Below are 22,648 nucleotides of genomic sequence, written 5' to 3' on the forward strand. Positions count from 1 at the left end.
AGTTGGGGATTTGAAAAAGCAACCTTCGATTACTGGCCCAACTCTTTTAACCACTAGGCTATCTGCCACCCTCTGTGTGTGTGTGTGTGTGTGTGTGGCCTTTTGTTGTGTGAACCTCTTGTTTCTCAATCACAAGAGGCGCAATTGTTTTGAATGTTACATATGACATGTTTTGCATATAAAAACAACATCAAGAGTACGATAAATGTACAAGTGTCAACATTCATAAGTAAAATGTAATTGGTGTAGCAGGATGGCTCAAAAAATCAAATAATCTTATAGCCTTATTGGTATAGGCTACATTTAGTAAATTCTGTACAATTATTTTCATTTCACAGCCCGTCTGACTTTGTGGTCAAATTAGTGCATCCTTCCTGTGTCCATTTTCCATCATCTAAGCAACATTTGAATAAATGCAAAATAGACTTGTTGGCCATATTTGGGTCATGTTAGCAAAAAAGTGTAAGGGGTTTACAAACTTTTTCACTCGGGCCCACCCTCCCAGCATTAGGGAACATCCTGCTCCTCGCCCTGCGTGCGCGCCACATCTATTTTTATGGGAAAAAGCACTGTTCGTGACACAAACTGTTCACACCCATCTTGTTGGTGCAGTTTTAAAGCTTATTTTCTGCAATTCTACACATTTTGTCATGGTGTGCAATTTTTTTTGTTTGTTTAAAGCTAATTTTCTTGCAATTCTATACATTTTGCCATGTCTAATGTGTATTCATGTGATATTTGAGTGACACATTTCTGGGGAAAAGCAGCCAACAAGTGCTCATCATATGTGGAAACTGCTTCAAGACTGTTGGAAAAGCATTCCAGGTGAACCTGGTTGAGAGAATGCCAAGAGTGTGCAAAGCTGTCATCAAGGTAAAGGGTGGCTACTTTGAAGAATCTCAAATATAACATATATTTGGATTTGTTTAACACTTTTTTGGTTACTACATGATTCCATATGTGTTATTTCATAGTTTTGATGTCTTCACTATTATTCTACAATGTAGAAAATAGTATAAAGAAAGAAAAACCCTTGAATGAGTAGGTGTGTCCAAACTTTTGACTGGTACTGTATATATTTAAGCAATAAGGCACGAGGGGGTGTATGGCCAATATACCACAGCTAAGGGCTGTTCCAAGGTGCCTTATTGCTATTATAAACTGATTACCAACATAATTAGAGCATTATAAATAAATGTTTTGTCATACACGTGGTATACGGCCTGATATACCACGGCTGTCAGCCAATCAGCATTCAGGGCTCGAACCACCCAGTTTAAAAATATATATATGCGGCCAGCCCCACATTTTTGGAACCACTGACCTACATCACCTGTATTGGTCAGGGAAAACATGCAGCATAGTGTTTTTTGTGATGGGCTACTGGTTGTTCTGGAAAGAGGCCCTGTTGTCAATGACAATTAAAATAAGGGCAACAAATGAAACCAATAAACACATTTTTATTGTTTTGTTTTAATAAAAAATTCGATAATAATAAGGTCAGTGAAAGAGATGTATTGTAGGTAATGGTCTAGGCCTGCCTAAGGTAATTTTCGTATAGAAACGCACAAGCTTGAGAAGGACGGGAAAGGGGAATGTGATGTAATGTATTGTACTTATGTTAATCACCTTTTTTTTGACTCAAACAACTAGTGAAATATTACAAATATATACCCTGTAAAAAAAAGGAAAAAAAGGGGGAAAGGTATGTGTATTGTGTACAGATAGCTAGTTACTAAGCAACGATTGGTGGAGTGAGAAGCAGTGGCGCTGAGTAGCTAAATAACTGTTCTGCTCGCTGGCAAACAACTAGTGGCCGGCAGCTTATTGTTACAATATAGCGAAATAAGGTTAGCTATAATCAACAGTTGTTTAATAACAATAATTCTTATTTTGTTAGAGTATGGCTAGCACAAGGATTTCGGAGCAATTGCCTCCGCATTTTGACCCGACTCAAGCACCTGTTGCATTCGGCAACCGAGCCCTTCCGCGGCTCTCTCTGGAACTGCAAGATCCACAGCTGTGCATACGACAGAGAGCTCTTGCAGCCCTCTGCGACCTGGTTCATGACCCAAAGAGGGCATATGAGGCTATTCACAAAGGTAAGATGCATATTCCATTATTGCATTGTATAAAATCCTTGCTTTCTTAAACAAAACATTTGTGGAATGTCATTTTTAAATTGCTGCATCTGTTTCACGAGTCACAAATCTTGCATTGTAATTGGTTTTGGGAGATAATACGTTCACCTGCATAAGGCAGCTATACACACGTGTTATTAGCTAGACAACGCAGGACTGTTCACTATTGTTATGTTCCCACGGTTGCCCATTGTTAACTTAGTTGGCTGGTATCTCACTGCATGGACGCTGGATCTCCCCGTTCTGTAACCGAGATAGCTAGCCCTACTAGCTTACACTCCGAATAAGACGGTTCTGTATTATTTACCTTGGAAGCTGACCGCCTGAACGAATATCTTTGTCGTGGAGTTCGTACCCACGCACAACATCTAGAAGCTAGAAGTGTGCCTGTTAATCGCACAATAGTCAACAAAAGGGGACAACAAGGCGTATCCTTCTGAGTACTGTAAATTATTTGGGCTATATTCATCACAAAGCCTTCTCTTAACCAGCGGGAAGTAAATGTTTCCAAACTAGATATATCCTCTGTGAATTTGTTTCAGGCTGTTTGGAGAGGCTGAAGGTCCTGCTGCAAGACAGAGACAGCTCAGTGAGAATCAAAACTACAGAAGTATTTTACCTACTAGCTGCCCATAATGTGGGGAGGTGAGCAATCCCATTCCCAGGAATCATTTGGTCTACCCAATGGTCAATGCTATGGTTACTGCAGACAGTAGGTGGCAGCCTAGTACAATATGGTTTTACCAACAATGTCAATGACCACAGCCAAAGAGGAAGAGGCGAAGCGAGGTCGTTTACTCCACCCAAAATATGTCCATGTTAAGCAGATCATTAATTATTAAACAAGTGAAGAGTTTTTGTATGGGGGCAATGAGTGTCAAATTTAGTCAAGATAAAAATGTATTGCTTTATTGATACGTGAGGCTTATTTGATCTAATATATGTTTTGTAATTCTTAGGTTCTTACGAGTGTACTTATATAAGTGTGATGCACCTGACATCTCAGCCACTTTGAGAAAAAAACACTTTAGTTTTGAGTTGTCCCAGTTGAAATTTGAAATGTCTATGCATATTCATGAGGTTAGCATAGCATCTCATTCTCCATTGAATACAGGCAGATGACATCACCACCTCTCATCGCATATTCAAAAAGTATTTCAATAACGAGATGTATCCATCAATCCAAAGAGATGTGCTTGACATCCTGCTGTTCCACTCTGTGGACAACGAATCCCATTGTTAGGGCGACGACACAAGCATCTTGTCATTATATCAAGTATCTCTGCAACAGTCAACTTCTGTATGGCAAGTTATCCGGATGAGGAAACAATCCTTAGTAAAACATTTTTTGGGGTACTTATTTCACACCCATAAATAGTAGACAAGGCTAAACTTGTGGACTTGCAAATGAGTGGAGGGAATCTTGGGTTGGGTGGCGATTGGTGTGAGTGACACAAGTGTATGTCCCTAGAGAAGCCTTCCTCACGTGGGATGTGGTGGCTCCACTGTCTGATCTTCTAGACGAGCCAGTTGATGCCTGTCGTAAAAACATGCACCGTGCACTGAAGATGGTGGCTGAGTTTCCTGCAGGTATGTATGCCTAGGCTTTAGTCTTTGGTTTTCAGCTGCCCAATTACAGTGACACTCCAGGCAAGCTGAAGGACTCATTACACATGACATTTGGATGTATTTTGATTTAGACACTATTCAAACACTATAGCTGTGTTCCGAATACACATACTAATATACTGTATACTACATACTTAATGAGTATATACTACATACTATATGCTATTAGTTCCTTTTAGTATACTGTAAACAAATGGTATCCTTTCAGTTGAGCATACTGGCTCTTCGCCTGTCTACCGGAAGTTGATGTTCTTGCTAGCTTGTTAGCATAATATTACTAGCTAGACATTTTACGACTTTGTGTGTGTTATTAAAGGTGCATTTGTAAATTCAATCTGCGGTGCAAGAGTGCGCTCTGGGCGTTTGTAAATTCAGAGCATTGTCAGATTGTCATTTTGTAATTTCAGAGCTTTTCGCTCACTGGACGCTCTGGCTGAGGAGTAGGGTTGATCCGAGCGTTCTGAACTCACAACTGCAGTCAAGCACCCAAGCTAACTGGCTAACTTGCGAGCTACTTCCAGACACAAATGAGAGAACCCCTCACTCTGACCATTTTACTTGCCCTAGCAGAGCTAGTTAGGCTGTTTTGATGTTATCTAGAGTGTTTGTGACTGTAACTGTGCGGCTGGCAACAATTGAATTACTATTTTTTGCAGACGTTTTGATCTTATAAGATCTTCTAAATGTAACAATTATTAACGAAACAAGTGATTCAATGAAAGAGAATCCAAATCTTTAGATGATGGACATGTTTTAGGGCCTTATGACCTTATGACCTTCTGTCTCCTGGTCAGGTGCAGTGTGTATCGTAACTTTGGGCCTGGTTCCCCGGCTGGTGATGAAGCTGCCTGTTGAGCAGGAGGAGATCCGGGCCCTTATCCTGGCCACTCTCAGCTACTGTGTGAGGGTGGATGCCCTGCCGGCCCTGGCCAGTGACGGAGTTCCCATGCTGCGAAACCAGCTCTCTCACCCCTCCCCTGACATCCGCCGGGCCGCAGCCTCCGCCATGTTGGGCATCAGGTGAGCAGAGGCACAAACATGGATATGTTCCAAATGACACCCTATTCCCTACATACTGCACTACTTTTGACCAGCGCTCTATTGGCCCAGGTCAAAGTAGTGCCTTATTAGGTCCCTTAGGAGCCATTTGGTACGCAGCCATGCTCTACTTACTGACAGGAAAGAATACTTTAAAAAATCTAAATATTTGGAATTTGAGGCTTTCAATATTCATGAATGATAGGTGTCATCTAGAAAAAATGCACTCTAGTAATATGTGCATGCAAAATGAAAATCAATTAAATTTAAGTGGAAAAAGCTTGCTTTGAACTAAGTTATGATTCCATTTGAAGACCCCTGTTTGCCCTGTTAGTGTTCCATCAGAAGGAAAGCACAAGGTATGTGAGGAGGGAGTTCTCCCAATCCTGGTGAAGCTGCTATCAGACTGTGACCCAGGAGTGACTGCCAGTGCTGCTGGGACTATTATGAACACAGCTATTATCACTGAAGGTAAGGAGGGGAATGGATGTGAAAGAAAGGATATTTTAGATATCTATTGTCTTAAGTAATAGTTTAGAGTTAGGGTGCAAGTTTGCATGTGAACAATGTTAACAACATAGGCTTATCTCTATGTTGCAGGGAACTTACATTATAGAGACATTCTGGAGGGTTCAAAACTACCTCGTTATTTTTTAAACTTCCCGTTTTGGACTCTGTGTTAAATGTATCGCTCATACATGCAAAGTAAACAATCTACAGTGCTCTCCCAGTGGAAAAACCCACAGAATCCTTACATTCAAACCTGCCATCATTTAGTGCATGAGATCTACGTGCTTGTTCCCTGTAAAGTATTGCGCGTTTTAAAGCAAGATGGGGTGAATGGCTGCATGCCCTTATGAATTGCTGCATGCGCATACCATTAGTTATTTTCATAACAGTGAAAATACATTGCATACCATGCATAAGGTAGAAAACATCTGAAATAGATTTAAAAGACCTTGGTAGTAGTTTTAATGTACAGTACCAGTCAAGTTTGGACACCTACTGATTTCAGGGTTTTTCTTTATTTTTACTCTTTTCTACATTGTAGAATAATAGTGAAGACATCAAAACTATGAAATAACACATATGGAATCATGTAGTAACCAAAAAAGTGTTAAACAAATAAAAATATTTGTCAAAGTAGCCACTCTTTTTGCCTTGATGACAGCTTTGCACACGCTTGGCATTCTCTCAACCAGCTTCATGAGGAATGCTTTTCCAGCAGTCTTGAAGGAGTTCCTACATACACTACCGTTCAAAAGTTTGGGGTCACTTAGAAATGTCCTTGCTTTTGAAAGAAAAGCATATATTTTTTGTCCATTAAAATAACATACAATTGATCAGAAATACAGTGTCGACATTGTTAATGTTGTAAATGACCATTGTAGCTGGATACGGCAGATTTTTATGGAATATCTACAAAGGCGTACAGCGGCCCATTATCAGCAACCATCACTCCTGTGTTCCAATGGCACATTGTGTTAGCTAATCCAATTTTATTGTTTTAAAAGGCTAATTGATCATTAGAAAACCCTTTTGCAATTATGTTAGCAAAGCTGAAAACTGTTGTCCTGATTAAAGAAGCAATACAACTGGCATTCTTTAGACTAGTTGAGTGTCTGGAGCATCAGCATTTGTGGGTTTGATTACAGGCACAAAATGGCCAGAAACAAAGACTTTCTTCTGAAACTCATCAATCTATTCTTGTTCTGAGAAATGAAGTCTATTCCATGCGAGAAATTCCCAAGGAACTGAAGATCTCGTACAACGTTGTGTACTACTCCCTTCACAGAACAGTGCAAACTGGCTCTAACCAGAATTGAAAGAGGAGTGGGAAGCCCCGGTGCACAACTGAGCAAGAGGACAAGTACATTAGAGTGTCTAGTTTGAGAAACAGACACCTCACAAGTCCTCAATAGTACCCGCAAAACACCAGTCTCAACATCAACAGTGAAGAGGCGACTCCGGGATGCTGGCTTTAAAAAAAAATGTTTTAACCTTTATTTAACTAGGCAAGTCAGTTAAGAACACATTCTTATTTTCAATGACAGCCTAGGAACAGTGGGTTAACTGCCTTGTTTAGGGCCAGTACAACATATTTTTACTTAGTCAGCTTGGGGATTTGATCTTGCAACCTTTTGGTTATTAGTCCAACACTCTAACCACTAGGCTACCTGCCACCCCAAATTGAATAGAAATGCATTCCAGGTGACTAGCTCATGAAACTGGTTGAGAAAATTCCAAGAGTGTACAAAGCTCTCAAGGCAAAGGGTGGCTACATTGAAGAATCTCAAATATAACATATATTTTGAATTGTTTAACACTGTTTTGGTTACTACATGATTCCATATGTGTTATTTCATAGTTCTGATGTCTTCACTATTATTCTACAATGTAGAAAATACTAAAAATAAAATAAAAACCCTGGAATGAGTAGGTGTGTCCAAACTTTTGTCTGGTACTGTATCTCTTTCAATGCATTTCTCTGCAAACCAGAAAATGTTGTGTGCATTGTAGCCAAACAAATACATTAGAAGATAATTGTGACCCAATTCAGGAAACTAGGCGTATGTTGCAAGTCACGACTTCACAGGATTGCCGTTTGAACGTAATTAAAATTAAAAAATCTAAATTTGTTTTTTGATAAAATGCCTTCTTGAACATGTGAACTTCCATGTGCCTTAATAACAAAATGGTATGCCATCTGTAAATACGAATACAATTGTTAAATTACGAGCCTTGTTGGTTAAGCCACAGAAAAAGTGAGCAACCTTCCCACTAGCCATGATTGGCTGAGATAATGAGTGGGCACGACATGCTGAGAGAGGAGTTCAGATTGGTCTGCCATAGAAGCTCGTCAGTCTGTGTTGGTAATCCTGTCGAACGTGGCTTTAAAAAAAAAATGTGTTGTATAGTGGAGCTGCATAAGTGTGGCTCTCCACTTTCTGGAGGATCATGTTTTGAAATAAGTGGAATTAGAGTATGATAGCTAAAGAGATGGAGGAAAGACCTGTCTCCAGATCACATCTTCAAACTAAGGGCAACGGTGGCATGGCATTCCTGACAGGGAGACGCGTCCATGCACGATGATGTACAGGTAAGATAGTCTAGCATTAGCTAGCTACATTTTCAGATATTACAAGTTTTCTGATTTTGACAGAAAGTGGTTCGATTTCAAGCTAAAGTGTACTGTTAGCTAGCTAGCTAACGTTATCTGGCTGGCTCCCTACCTGATGTTATTATTTGTTTCCCAGAGCTGTGTGCTGTTCTAGTTAGAGCCTAATGTTAGCTAGCTAACATTGAACATGGTTGTTTAGTTCCTAGCACTGTGGCATTGTTGGCACTGTTCATTGTTTAACTAGCTAACGTTGGCTGGCTGGCTTGTTAGCTAACGTTAACGTGTGTACAACACCTGTTGAATATGGCTGGTGCCAGTAAACGTCTGCAAAAAAGCGTAATTAAATTGTTGCCAGCAGAGCTGGTTAGGCTGTTTTCATGCTATCCAGAGGTAAACAAATCATCAGCCAGAGTGTCAAGTGTGCGCTTCGAGAGCGAAACGAGATGGGTGTGGCTAAAGCTTAACAGGGTGTGAACGAAGGTGAATGGGTGTAGACAAAGAAGTGCTCTTCACTAAGATAGCAAAACATTCAAAGGCAATTTTCTCAAAAGTGAGATTGCAAGTTGATCAACTTTCAAAGCAGAATAACTTTCCCATTGTTCCTCAAATGCAGTGTATGATATACTATTTTGTAGCTCTGAGTCTCTACTTTTATCTAATGTAAAAAACAACATTTCAAATGTTGCTACATAAGACCAAATACAGGTGGTGAGTCACAATTATCAACCCGATCATAAACACTATGCTCACAACCTGTATCTCCTAAATCGTGTTTCTGGTGTATTTTGTTTGACTTTTGGAATATATTGTGCAATAGGCTGCGTGTTTTTTTACAAGGCGCGCATCCATCCATTTATCCAATCCGTGATTTATTTTTATTTTTGATTTAACCTTTATTTTAACGTGAATCGTGACACAACATGCGTAACTTTAATGCACTTGAGAAATGTATACTGCAAACCCACTTTTAAGATGAGGAAATATTGGCCTACCTTTATCTTGTGTCAACTATCCATCCAAATGAAATAATTCCATATGTTCACCTTTTGTCTTCATAAACCTTTACCCATGTATTCCATAATATGGGATAATCCAATGTGGGCAACACTGCAGCTGTTGATTGCCAGCGATCACATTCACATTATCACATTCACTTGCTGGTTTGACATACTAGTCTGCTGAGAGCATGCGCTACAATGGGATAACAACCAAACATGATGGAAAATGTTAATTGGCAGGTGGAATGATATGTCCAATGAGGTTGCAAGATTAAAATGGAAGGTTGGATCAGGCCGGCACAGTATTGTCCAATTAGGTTGCGGGGTGAGCCCAACATGCACACTCAACACAGTTTTAAAAAATGTATCTTTGTGCACATGCTACAGAGGCTAGAGAACAATGACGTTATGATGTTGTACACAATCGTGCACAATTTTCAGGGACTCGTTTTAACTTGTGAGCACTACTTTCAAAACTACTGGCTGAAATTCTACAAAACAAATGGAGCATCTCTTTAACACACTAAAATGGAAGGGTGTCAAACAGGGCCGACCACTGGGCACAGACTTCAGTTCAATGTATAGTTTTGATTTACATTTGGTTGAGTTGTTAACTTGAAATCAACGTGAAATCAACTAATCAAATCACCATGTCATCGGAATAGGTTAAAATGTGGTGTGAAAAAAAGAGAAATTGCCCTTACGTTGATGAGTTTTTACAAATCCAATTTGTTTTCTACATCATCACATAGATTTTTGTGTTTTAAATTATGTGGAAACAACGTTGATTCAACCAGTGTTTTGCCCAGTGGGGAGTGTCTGTGGGTTCTCTTTCAGTCAGTCACTCAGCATAACATACTATAGGGTGTCAATGACCAATCACATTCACCTGAAGAAAACTAAAAACACACCCAATGGGCAAATGAATGCAGAGCCCGCCCTCGGAAGCCCCACCTATCTGGCTATAACACCGGGGCTCGCATTAATTTCCTAAATTCTTCGCTCTACAGCTCGCCTGACGAAGAACTTGTCACGCAATTTACAAGCACACAAAGACTACTGGATTTGGCGCCGACTTAGGTGTCTGTTAGTGGGGAGAGAATACTCGTCCCCCTAGATGTTGCTAGTTTTGGGTCTTGGTCTCAGGTTTTGTGTTTTGTGTTTGCTAAAAGCAAACTATTTCCTGCTCTGCTTGAGGAGCTAATACTTCATTGTTTGGGTAGGATTAATGTTTGCTAAAAGCCTACCACTTCTGCTCTGATTGTTTAGCCAGTGCTTCCTTGCTTGTGTAAGATGGCCTGTGGTAAGAATAAGTTCAAAAAGACTAACAGGCCGGATCTGAACCGCCGACCATGCCCTACTAGGGCAATGGTCACCACTGGGTCGATCGCGATTAACTGGTTGATCTCCAAGGCATTCCTAGTCAATCACCAAACATTTCTGTAAAAACAATATTTGTTGTATTTGTTTCACCGCTATTGGCGGTAGGTGCACTTGAATCAGCAGCCCTAGCATCGAGAAGGCAAATTGTTCCCATTTTGAACCATTTGATGTGTCCACCTACCCGGCAGGCCCAGAGAACAAATCAAGTGCACTTATAGGCCTACTACTGGCCAATCAGATAACTCAGATCACTTTGTCTGCACAGTTTCCTCGCGCCATAGACTGTAAAAAAGAAGCCTCGATCGCACAGCAAAGTTAATAATGTGAGATTTCAAATATTTTAAAACCATGACTACTCAACGAATACGGCAAAGAGCTGCTGTTTTAATGTTTAAGTTGTTATTCAGCACTGTCAACACTTTGTTCAACACTTTTATAAGCCATAAAATGCGCATTCTCCCTATCACTGGAGGTTGGTGGCACCTTAATTGGGGAGAACGGGCTAGTGGTAATGACTGGAGCTGAATTAGTGGAATGGTATCAAATACATCAAACATATGGTTTCCAGGTGTTTGATGCCATTCGATTTGCTCTGTTCCAGCCATTATTATGAGCCGTTCTTGTGTTGTTGTCATTAGCGGCTTGAGTCTTTTTTAATATCAAGGAATATTCCACTTTCTCTGCTCATAGGACTAACAACATAAATTGGTGCATGAGGCAGAAATAATTCAGATCGACATTCGCCATCAGCTGGAAGACTGTGTCCCCTTTTCTCAGTGGAAGGAGAGAGGAGGGACGGTGAGCCGGGTGAGAGGCAACCTCACCGCTGCTCCCTCCCCTCAGACTGACCCTCAGATGCAGGCCATCAGTCCAGTAAAAAAATATGTAATTATTATGCTCAGCTGTGGCTCACAAGTAATTCACCAAATTAGACTCAGCTTGCATTTTGACTCAAAAGTGATCTTGACTGCCCACAATGAAAATATACTCACAAGTGCTATCCTGTTTGCCTGTGGTGGATAAACGCTCAGGCTGCTTTGGCTCGGAACAGTTCCTGTGACCGGTGTCACCGGCTGAGTTCAGAATCTCTTGTATGTTGACTTCTTAGGAAAATTGTGGTTACTGAAGGAACACAGGAGGCTGCTGAGGGGAGGAGAGCTCATAAAAATGGCTGGAATGGAGTGAATGGAATGGTATCAAACACATTGAAACCAGTGTTTGAGTTCAAAACCATTCCATTAATTGGAATAGTAATATTATTGTGTTCCAGCCATTACTATGAGCCCGTCCTCCCCAATTAAGGTGCCACCAACCTCCTATGCTGGAGACGGCACTTTCTTTGAAAATAACTGTTACGGAGTAGTTCCTCACCTGTCATGCGGGGGTTCAATTCCCCTATGGGCATTCCAGTTCTCTGCTTCCCTGAAGGTGTTCAGAAACCACATTCTGGAAAGGATGTGGTGTCTCTTGACTGGTTTTGGGGGGGTTTCGGAGGAAGAGATGGATGAGCTAACTCCAGCAACCTCATGTCTCTGCCACAGATATCGCGCTGGGCTGCAGAGCAGCAGCACGACGGTATAGCTCTCCTCTCCTTTGCAATGGAGTTAGCCCAGGTTGAGGAATGTTTTACCACCTGTGATGACTGCGGTAAAGTGTTGCTTGACTCTTTTTCCATTTTTTACCTGGAATAACTCACATTCAACCAATTTGCATGAATGTGGAACTGTTTTAGAAGGGGCGCATGCCGGTATGGGAAGCTAGCTTGCATGCTGGTATGGGAAGCTAGTTAGCCACCTGGTCTTGGAGGCTAACAGAGAGGCTATTCTTAGTCCTAAACTCCCGAAAAAGCATGGCTGGTTCCGGTGGACCAGTGTCTCTCTGGTTGACTTTGTCACAAATACTCGTGCTGTTTTCGCCCCTTCAGATGACAATATATGGGAGGTCTCACAGTGGGTGTGTCCTAGCCCCTGTTTTGAGAGAGGAGATTTTCTCTCTTCTTTTGGAAGCGGGCTATTCGGGGTGTTCCCATCTCGGAAGCGGTTGGTTCAGCCAGTATTTCCTCGTTCTTAACAGTAATGAAATGCTGCATCCCATCCTGTCCTTGAATGATTTGGACAAGTTCAAATTGCTCATGTTTTGGCGGCTAATATAGTCGGTGAGTCCCAGCGATTGGTTCACGTAACTACGTGTCTGGATGCATCTCGCCATTGCCATCTGTTGCTCAAGCTATCCCTGTCGTGCCTGAGGGCGTTAACTCCTTGGAGAAACCCGCGACTGTTGTCACAGGGGGTTCCCATGGGCCGGGTAGTGTCCCGCAGGGTGATCACGACAGACACAGCCTCACTGGGATGGGGTGTGCTGTGTGTGGGCTACTAGGAAGGTGGCGTTTGGTCGACAGTGCTAAAGGCACTGCATATCAATTACCTGGAGCTACTGGCTGTTTTTCTGATGTTTTTTTCTGATATTGGAGGTCCAGTATGTGTTGGTAAGGTCCGACAACAGGACGTCGGTGGTGTTAATCAACAGGCAGGGAGAGACGTTGTCTTTCTCTCGCCTGAACCTGGCAAGGGAGCAACTACTCATCTTGGGGTCCGGCAAAATTAAGGCAGTTATACAATATTAAAAACATTACAAAACATTCATAACAGATTTCATTACTCACTAGGTGTGTGCCCTCAGGTCCTACTCCACTACCACATACAGTGCATTTGGAAAGTATTCAGATCCCTTGACATTTTTTTTAAACGTTACATCGTTATTCTAAAATTGATGAAATAGTTTCCCCCCCTCAATCTACACACAATACTCCATAATGACAAAGCAAAAAACGTTGTTGTTTTTTAAAATTATGCAAATTTATGAAATTAAATATTGCATTTACGTACAGTTGAAGTCGGACGTTTACATACACCTCACATTTCAACTCAGTTTTTCACAATTCCTGACATTTAATCCTAGTAAAATTCCCTGTCTTAGGTCAGTTAGGATCACCACTTTATTTTAAGAATGTGAAATGTCAGAATAATAGTAGAGAGAATGATTTATTTCAGCTTGTATTTCTTTCATCACATTCCCAGTGGGTCAGAAGTTTACATATACTAAATTATTATTTGGTAGCATTGACTTTAAATTGTTTAACTTGGGTCAAACGTTTCAGGTAGCCTTCCACAAGCTTCCCACAATAAGTTGGGTAAATTTTGGCCCATTCCTCCTGACAGAGCTGGTGTAACTGAGTCCGATTTGTAGGCCTCCTTGCTTGCACACTCTTTTGTTCTGCCGACAAATTTTCTATAGGATTGAGGTCAGGGCTTTGTGATGGTCACTCCAATACCTTGACTCTGTTGTCCTTAAGCCATTTTGACAGAACTTTGGAAGTATGCTTGGGGTCATTGTCCATTTGGAAGACCCATTTGCGACCAAGCTTTAACTTCCTGATGTCTTGAGATGTTGCTTCAATATATCCACATCATTTTCCTGCCTCATGACGCCATCTATTTTGTGAAGTGCACCAGTCCCTCCTGCAGCAAAGCACCCCCACAACATGATGCTGCCACCCCCGTGCTTCACGGTTGGGATGGTGTTCTTCGGCTTGCAAGCCTCCCCCTTTTTCCTCCAAACATAACAATGGTCATTATGACCAAAAGGTTCCTATTTTTGTTTCTTCAGACCAGAGGACATTTCTCAAAAAAGTACGATCTTCGTCCCCATGTGCAGTTGCAAACCGTAGTCTGGCTTTTTTTATGGCTGTTTTGGAACAGTGGATTCTTCCTTGCTGAGCGGCCTTTCATGTTATTTAGATTTAAGTCATTTAGCAGACGCTCTTATCCAGAGCGACTTACAAATTGGTGCATTCACCTTATGACATCCAGTGGAACAGTAGTGCATCTAAATCTTTTAAGGGGGGTGAGAGGGATTACTTTATCCTATCCTAGGTATTCCTTAAAGAGGTGGGGTTTCAGGTGTCTCCGGAAGGTGGTGATTGACTCCGCTGTCCTGGCGTCGTGAGGGAGTTTGTTCCACCATTGGGGGGCCAGAGCAGCGAACAGTTTTGACTGGGCTGAGCGGGAACTGTACTTCCTCAGTGGTAGGGAGGCGAGCAGGCCAGAGGTGGATGAACGCAGTGCCCTTGTTTGGGTGTAGGGCCTGATCAGAGCCTGGAGGTACTGAGGTGCCGTTCCCCTCACAGCTCCGTAGGCAAGCACCATGGTCTTGTAGCGGATGCGAGCTTCAACTGGAAGCCAGTGGAGAGAGCGGAGGAGCGGGGTGACGTGAGAGAACTTGGGAAGGTTGAACACCAGACGGGCTGCGGCGTTCTGGATGAGTTGTAGGGGTTTAATGGCACAGGCAGGGAGCCCAGCCAACAGCGAGTTGCAGTAATCCAGACGGGAGATGACGAGTGCCTGGATTAGGACCTGCGCCGCTTCCTGTGTGAGGCAGGGTCGTACTCTGCGGATGTTGTAGAGCATGAACCTACAGGAACGGGCCACCGCCTTGATGTTAGTTGAGAACGACAGGGTGTTGTCCAGGATCACGCCAAGGTTCTTAGCGCTCTGGGAGGAGGACACAATGGAGTTGTCAACCGTGATGGCGAGATCATGGAACGGGCAGTCCTTCCTCGGGAGGAAGAGCAGCTCCGTCTTGCCGAGGTTCAGCTTGAGGTGGTGATCCGTCATCCACACTGATATGTCTGCCAGACATGCAGAGATGCGATTCGCCACCTGGTCATCAGAAGGGGGAAAGGAGAAGATTAATTGTGTGTCGTCTGCATAGCAATGATAGGAGAGACCATGTGAGGTTATGACAGAGCCAAGTGACTTGGCCAAGTGATGTTATGTCGATATAGGACTCGTTTTACTGTGGATATAGATACTTTTGTACCTGTTTCCTCCAGCATCTTCACAAGGTCCTTTGCTGTTGTTCTGGGATTGATTTGCACTTTTCGCACCACGTTCATCTCTAGGAGACAGAACGCATCTCCTTCCTGAGCGGTATGATGGCTGCATGGTCCCATGGTGTTTATACTTGCGTACTATTGTTTGTACAGATGAACGTGGTACCTTCAGGCATTTGGAAATTGCTCCCAAGGATGAACCAGACTTGTGGAGGTCTACATTTCTTTTTCTGAGGTCTTGGCTGATTTCTTTAGATTTTCCCATGATTCTCAGGCTTGTAAGATAAGTATTGTTCTTGCATCCATGGGGTCTATAGACATGGGCTTACTAACACACCTTTCCCAGCAATGTAGAGAGAAAAAAAGAGAAATAATAGTAAAGTAAAATACGTAATAATAAAAGTATTAATAGATACACAATGAGTAACGATTACTTGGCTATATACAAGGGGTACCACTACCGAGTCGATGTGCAGGGGTAAGAGGCAATTGAGGTAGATACAGTGCATTCGGAAAGTATTCAGACCCCTTGACTTTTCCCACATTTTGTTACGTTTCAGCCTTATTCTAAAATCGATACGTTTTTTTCTCCCTCAATCTACACACAATACCCCATAATGATAAAGCAAAAGCAGTTTTTTTTTTTTAATGTATGAAAATGTATAATTTTTGTAACTGAAATATTACATTTCCATAAGTATTCAGACCCCGTGCTTTTACACCTGCATTGCTTGCTGTTTTGGGTTTTAGGCTGGGTTTCTGTACAGCACTTTGAGATATCAGCTGATGTACGAAGGGCTATATAAATAAATTTGATTTGACTTTACTCAGTACTTAGTTGAAGCACCTTTGACGCTACAACCTGTATTTGGAGATTTTCTCCCATTCTTCTCTGCAGATCCTCTCAAGCTCTGTAACGATTGACATTCAGTCCAAAGTGTTCAATCTTGGTTTTATTAGACCAGAAAATCTTGTTTCTCATGGTCTGTTTTTAGGTGCATTTTGGCAAACTAAGGGGCTGTCATGTGCCTTTTACTGAGGAGTGGCTTCCGTCTGGCCACTACCATAATTACCTGATTGGTGGAGTGCTCCAGTGATGGTTGTCCTTCTGGAAGGTTCTCCCATGTGTACAGAGGAACTCTAGAGCTCTGTCAGAGTGACCATTGGGTTCTTCTTCACCTCCCTGACCAAGGCCCTTCTCCCCGATTCCTCAGTTTCGCCAGGTGGCCAGCTCTAGGAAGGGTCTTGGCTTTTTGCGGACCTTCAATGCTGCAGAAATGTTTTGGTACCTTTCCCCAGATCTGTGCATCGACACAACCCTGTCTTGGAGCTCTATGGACAATTCTTTCGACCTCATGGCTTGGTTTTTGCTCTGGCATGCACTGTCAACTGTGGGATCTTTTATCGACCGATGTGTGCCTTTCCAAATCATGTCCAATCAATTGAATTTACCACAGGTAGACTCAAATCAAGTTGTAGAAACATCTCAAGGATGATCAATGGAAACAGGATGCACCTGAGCTCAATTTCAAGTTTCGTATCAAATGGTCTGAATACTTATGCAAATAAGTTTATTTTAATTTTTATACATTTGCAAACATTTCTTAACACCTGATTTGTCATTATGGAGTATTGTGTGTCGATTGCTGAGGAAATGTTTTTATTTCATCCATTTTAGAATAAGGCTGTAATGTAACAAAATGTGGAAAAAGTCAAAATGGCACTGGAAAACACCTACTCATTCAAGGGTTTTTCTTTATTTTTACTATTTTCTTGATTGTAGAATAATAGTGAAGACTTCAAAACTATGAAATAACACATATGGAATCATGTAGTAACCAAAAAAGTGTTAACCTCTCTAGGGTATGTGGGACGCTAGCGTCCCATCTGGCCAACATCCAGTGAGATTGCAGAGCGCCAAATTCTATTACAGAAATGCTCATGATAAAAATTCTGAAAACAAATCATATTTTACATAGGTTTAAAGATGAACTTCTTGTTAAACCAACCACAGTGTCATATTTATAAAATGCTTTTCGGCGAAAGCATATCTAGCCCAGAACATACCTAGCCCAAAACATAGCCCAGTTGACAAATTATTACAAACAGTAACCAGCCAAGCAGAACCGTTACAAAACTCCGAAATAGAGATACCCTTACCTTTGATGATCTTCATATGGTGTTAATCAGAAGACATTAATTTACTCAATAAATGTTCCTGTTGTTCGATGAAGTCTCTTTATATCCAAAAACCTCCGTTTTGTTAGCGCGTTTTCTTCAGTAATCAGGCTCAAACTCAGTCAAAACAATCAGACAAAATATCCTAATTGTGTCCGTAAAGTTCATAGAAACATGTAAAACAATGTTTATATTCAATCCTCAGGTTGTTTTTTAGCCTAAATGATCTATAATATTTCAACCGGACAATAACGTCGTCAATATAAAAGGTAAACCGCCTGCTAAATCAGTTCTGTTATACTCACAGACACTATTTTAACAGTTTTGGAAACTTTAGAGTGTTTTCTATCCAAATCTACCAGTTGTATGGATATCATATCTTCTGGGCCCGAGTAGCAGGCCGTTAAATTTGGGCATGCTTTTCATCCAAAATTCCGAATGCTGCCCCCTACCCTAGAGAGGTTAAACAAATCAACATTTATTTTATATTTTATATTCTTTAATTAACCTCTTGAAGCTAGGGGGCACTATTTTTATGTTTGGAAAAATAACATTCCCAAAGTAAACAGCCTATTTCTCAGGACCAGATGCTAGAATATGCATATAATTGACAGATTAGGATAGAAAACTCTCTAAAGTTTCCAAAACTGTCAAAATATTGTCTGTGAGTGTAACAGAACTGATATTGCAGGCGAAACCCTGAGGAAAATCAAACCAGGAAGTGGCTTCTATTTTGAAAACTCCATGTTCCATAGCCTCCCATTGCTCCATTTAAAGGGATATCAACCAGATTCCTTTTCCTATCGCTTCCTCGAGGTGTCAACAGTCTTCAGACATAGTTTCAGGCTTTTATTTTGAAAAATTAGCCAGAACGATAACATCGCGTCAAGTGGTCACATGAGTTTTGCTCGCGCAACAGAATTTGGACAGCTATTGTTTTTCCCTCTCTTACTGTGAAAGACATTTGCGGTTGATATATTATCGATTATATATTTATATACAGTATATATATATATATTCGGATATTATTTGGAATTTGTCTCCGTTGTCGTGACCGCTCTTTCCTGTGGATTTCTGAGAATAATGCGCCAAACAAACAGAGGTATTTTGGATATAAAAATAATCTTTATGGAACAAAAGGAACATTTGTTGTGTAACTGGGAGTCTCGTGATTGAAAACATCCGAAGATCAAAGGTAATTGATTTGATTGCTTTTCTGATTTTCGTGACCAAGCTACCTGATGCTAAGTGTACTTAATGTTTTGTCATGCAATCGATAAACTTACACAAACGCTTGGATTGCTTTCGCTGTAAAGCATAATTTCAAAATCTGAGATAACTGTAACGGTTTTCTTCTGGGGAAAGAGAGGCGGACCAAAATGCAGCGTGGTTAGTTTTGTACGTCTTTAATAAAGATGAAAGTACAACAATCTACAAAACAAGAAACGAGAAAAAAACAAACCAGTCCTATCTGGTGCCACAAAGACAGGAACAATCACCCACAATAGACCTAAAGAATATGGCTGCCTAAATATGGTTCCCAATCAGAGACAACGATAAACACCTGCCTCTGATTGAGAACCACTCTAGGCAACCATAGACTTAACTAGAGTACTACTCTAACCACAATCCCATACCTACAAACAACCCCAGACAAAACAAAGCACATAAATCCCCATGTCACACCCTGGCCTCACCAAAATACTAACGAAAACACAGAATACTAAGGCCAGGGCGTGACAATAACAGGTAGATTAACAAAAGGCTAAGCTGTGTTTTGCAATATTGCACTTGTGATTTCATGAATTATGAATATTTTTAGTAATATTATTTGACTGAGGCGCTATGCTATTCAGCGGTTGTTGATGACAATTAAGGGATAAGGGATGGGTAGTGTCAAGAAGTTAAAGTAGCCAACCTTTGCCTTCCACCGCAGATGGGGAAGGCCGACATGGGCGGATGTGGTGGATTGAGACACAGCCCATATCTCTAGCTTCAACTGAAGGGTTTTGATGGGGAATTTTTTTATTATGTTACTTAGATTGTAAAACTGCCACGTCCATTTGCGATATTACATCAACAAGGAAGTTACTGCAAACAACGAGCACATTTTTTTTTTTCCTTGGACATCATTGCACATGTGATAGAACAGCAGAATATATACAGATTTATTTTTTCACCACGTTGCGTGATGCTCCCCATCTATTCTTAGTCAACAAAACAAAACAATAACAACAACGGTGGGGCAGTCAGTGGTGCTATTTCCCCTAATGCAGAAGCGTCAATGTCTCAACAGATAGTGTGAACCTCATCATTAACTTACTCATGCTCACTTCTCCCCTCTGTCTTCCACAGGGAAGTACCAGGCCTTAAAGGCAGGTGCCATTCCCCCCTTGTTGGAGCTGGTGGGCAGTGAGGACAGAGCTGTGTGTGCTAACGCGCTGCGTGCCCTCACCACCCTGGCTGAAGCCCCATGCGCTCGGGAACAGCTACTGGAACACCTGCCACTATTAAAGACAAGACTCAATCACCCAGCTTCCATCATCTGCCGAGCAGCAGCCACTGCCATCCGCGTGATCTCCTGGACCCCCTGAGAGAAAGAGAGAGCAAGGGAAGAAGAGACAAATACCTCTCATTATCTGATTCTCCCTCGCTCCTCCCCCTATTCTCTCTCCCTCACACACATTGACACACACAGGCACACATGTGCTCTCCCAGACACACCACACACACAGTCCTTCTTCTACTACAGACACTCACACTTCCTTAATGTAAATGTATGCTGGTGTACATTTACCAGACTAGTAGACCCACCACTTATTCATCATGTCTGTGTCATCTATTCTATTCATGTGATTAAAACTGAGCACAGTGGCAAGTTTCAGCTCCTCTGTATAGAGGTTCCCCAACTGATGGTCCGTGGGTGATTTTATTTGGCCCCACAAGTTCTGGCTCTCAGTTCACCCTGGACTCTACAAGTTGTCAAAAGTGTTCCACAGGGATTCTGGCCCATGTTGACTCCAATGCTTCCCACAATTGTGTCAAGTTGTTCTTTGGGTGGTAGACCATTCTTGATACACACTGGAAACTGTAGAGAAAAAAACCCATCAGCGTTGCAGTTCTTGACACAAACCGGTGAGCCTGGCACCTACTACCATACCCCGTTCAAAGGCACTTAAATAGTTTTGCCTTGCCCATTCACCCTCTGAATGGCACACATACACAATCTATGTCTCAATATTCTCAAGGTTTAAAAATCCTTCTTTAACCTGTCTCCTCCTTTTCATCTACATGAATTGAAGTGGATTTAACAAGTGACACCTACAGTGCCTTGCAAATGTATTCATCCCCCTTGGCATTTTTCCTATTTTGTTGCATTACAACCTGTAATTTAAATGGATTTTTATTTGGATTTCATGTAATGGACATACACAAAATAGTCCATTAATGCAAATTAATGACTTAAAAATCATACAATATGATTTTCTGGATTTTTGTTTTAAATTCCGTCTCTCACAGTTGAACTGTACCTATGATAAAAATGACAGACCTCTACATGCTTTGTAAGTAGGAAAACCTGCAAAAATCGGCAGTGTATCAAATACTTGTTCTCCCCACTGTATATGGATGGAATTAATCGAACAAAAGGACCAATTGTGATGTTTATGGGACATATTGGAGTGTCAACAAAAGAAGCTCGTCAAAGATAAGGCATGTTTTATATTTTATTTTGGCATTATGTGTAGCGCCTGCAGAGTAGAAATATGCTACCCTCTTTGTTTACTGTTGTGCTATCATCAGATAATAGCTGCTTATTCTTTCGCCGAAAAGCCTTTTTTAAATCTGACATGTTGGCTGGATTCACAACGAGTGTAGCTTTAATTTAGTATCCTACATGTGTGATTTAATGAAAGTTAGATTTTTATATAATTTTATTTGAATTTGCCGCGCTGCATTTTCCCTGGCTTTTGGCCAAGTGGGACGCAAGCGTCCCCTATACCATAAGAAGTTAAATAAAAAAATAAGCAAACACCTTCTTCCAAAATATGTAAGAAGGTACTCTGGTCAGATTGGTAAAATTGAGCTTTTTGGCCATCAAAGAAAATGCTATGTCTGGCGCAAACCCAACACCTCTCATCACCCCGAGAACACCATCCCCACGGTGAAGCATGGTGGCAGCATCATGCAGTGGCTAGATGTGCAATGCTTATAGAGACATACCCCAAGAGACTTACAGCTGTAATTGCTGCAAAAGGTAGCTCTGTACAAAGTATTGACTTTGGCCGGAGTGAATAGTTATTGCAGGCTCAAGTTCTGTTTTTTTTGTCTTATTTCTTGTTTGTTTCACAATAAAAAATATTTTGCATTTTCAAAGTGGTAATGTGTAAATCAAATGATTACAAACATCTCAAAAATCAATTTTAGGTAGATTTCCAGGTTGTAAGGCAACCAAATAGGAAAAATACCAAGGGGAGTGAATACTTTTGCAAGCCACTGTATAAGGGAACATAGCTTTTACCTGGATTCACCTGGTCAGTCTGCCATGGAAAGAGGTGTTCATAATGTTTTGTACACTCTGTGGATGTGATCATATACAAATGTAAGCAAGGTTTGAAATGATCATGTTTTAGTCTAATATTATATCATTTTGTAGTCTACAATTTTTTTGAAATTATGTTCCGGCACCCTGTCCATCCACTCAAAAAAAAATCTGTCATGGCACCCTTTCGTTACACAACATCCTCTGTTCCATCCATACTGCACAACATGACAGCCAGCCAGGGTTATGATAATCATACAACTGCATGTATCAGCAAAGGCAGAAACAGATGTTGGCCTACTAATTACTAGCCTACATTCACCATCTGTAAATGTATTGTGAGGGGCTTTGAATAAGAATTGCGTTTTGATAAATAAACAAGTTGTAGATGTGACAAGTGCTTGGCCACTCAACCGTTTAATACTGCATGTGTTTGTCTCAAGTTTTATAGGTTATTGACGTCTTTGCGTTGTCATCAACTCCACTTCGGCTGGGGGCACAGAAAATTCTCGCCCTGGTCCATTGTGGATTGATAACTAGAGTGTATTAAATCGCAGAGGCTACAGCAATGAGTAATAGCAAGAGTAAAAAAGAAAAAAACAACATCCAGTGTTACTCAATATGTTTGGATTGTTGGCAGTCAACGTTGTTGTAATTGGCTTCAATGAGCCTAGCCTACATGTCGTCACACATCGCATTTCTCTTAAAATAAAACATACTAGGCTCCCA

General features: G+C 41.2%; 2 protein-coding genes across 2 annotated transcripts in view; both read left to right on the top strand.

Annotated features, from left to right (window-relative positions):
- Window positions 1-22,648, top strand: part of LOC115111991 (dematin) — a 294,338-nt gene that overhangs the window by 163,688 nt on the left and 108,002 nt on the right. The window lies entirely within an intron of this gene.
- rsph14 (radial spoke head 14 homolog) lies at window positions 1,725-22,345 on the top strand. Its single transcript, XM_029638601.2, has 6 exons — window positions 1,725-2,102; window positions 2,684-2,786; window positions 3,613-3,731; window positions 4,565-4,790; window positions 5,143-5,279; window positions 19,735-22,345. Exons 1-6 carry the CDS (start codon window positions 1,904-1,906, stop codon window positions 19,971-19,973), a joined length of 1,023 nt encoding a protein of 340 aa, XP_029494461.1. The 5' UTR covers window positions 1,725-1,903; the 3' UTR covers window positions 19,974-22,345.

Source organism: Oncorhynchus nerka, linkage group LG27 (assembly GCF_034236695.1).
Source record: "Oncorhynchus nerka isolate Pitt River linkage group LG27, Oner_Uvic_2.0, whole genome shotgun sequence".
NCBI lineage: Eukaryota > Metazoa > Chordata > Actinopteri > Salmoniformes > Salmonidae > Oncorhynchus > Oncorhynchus nerka.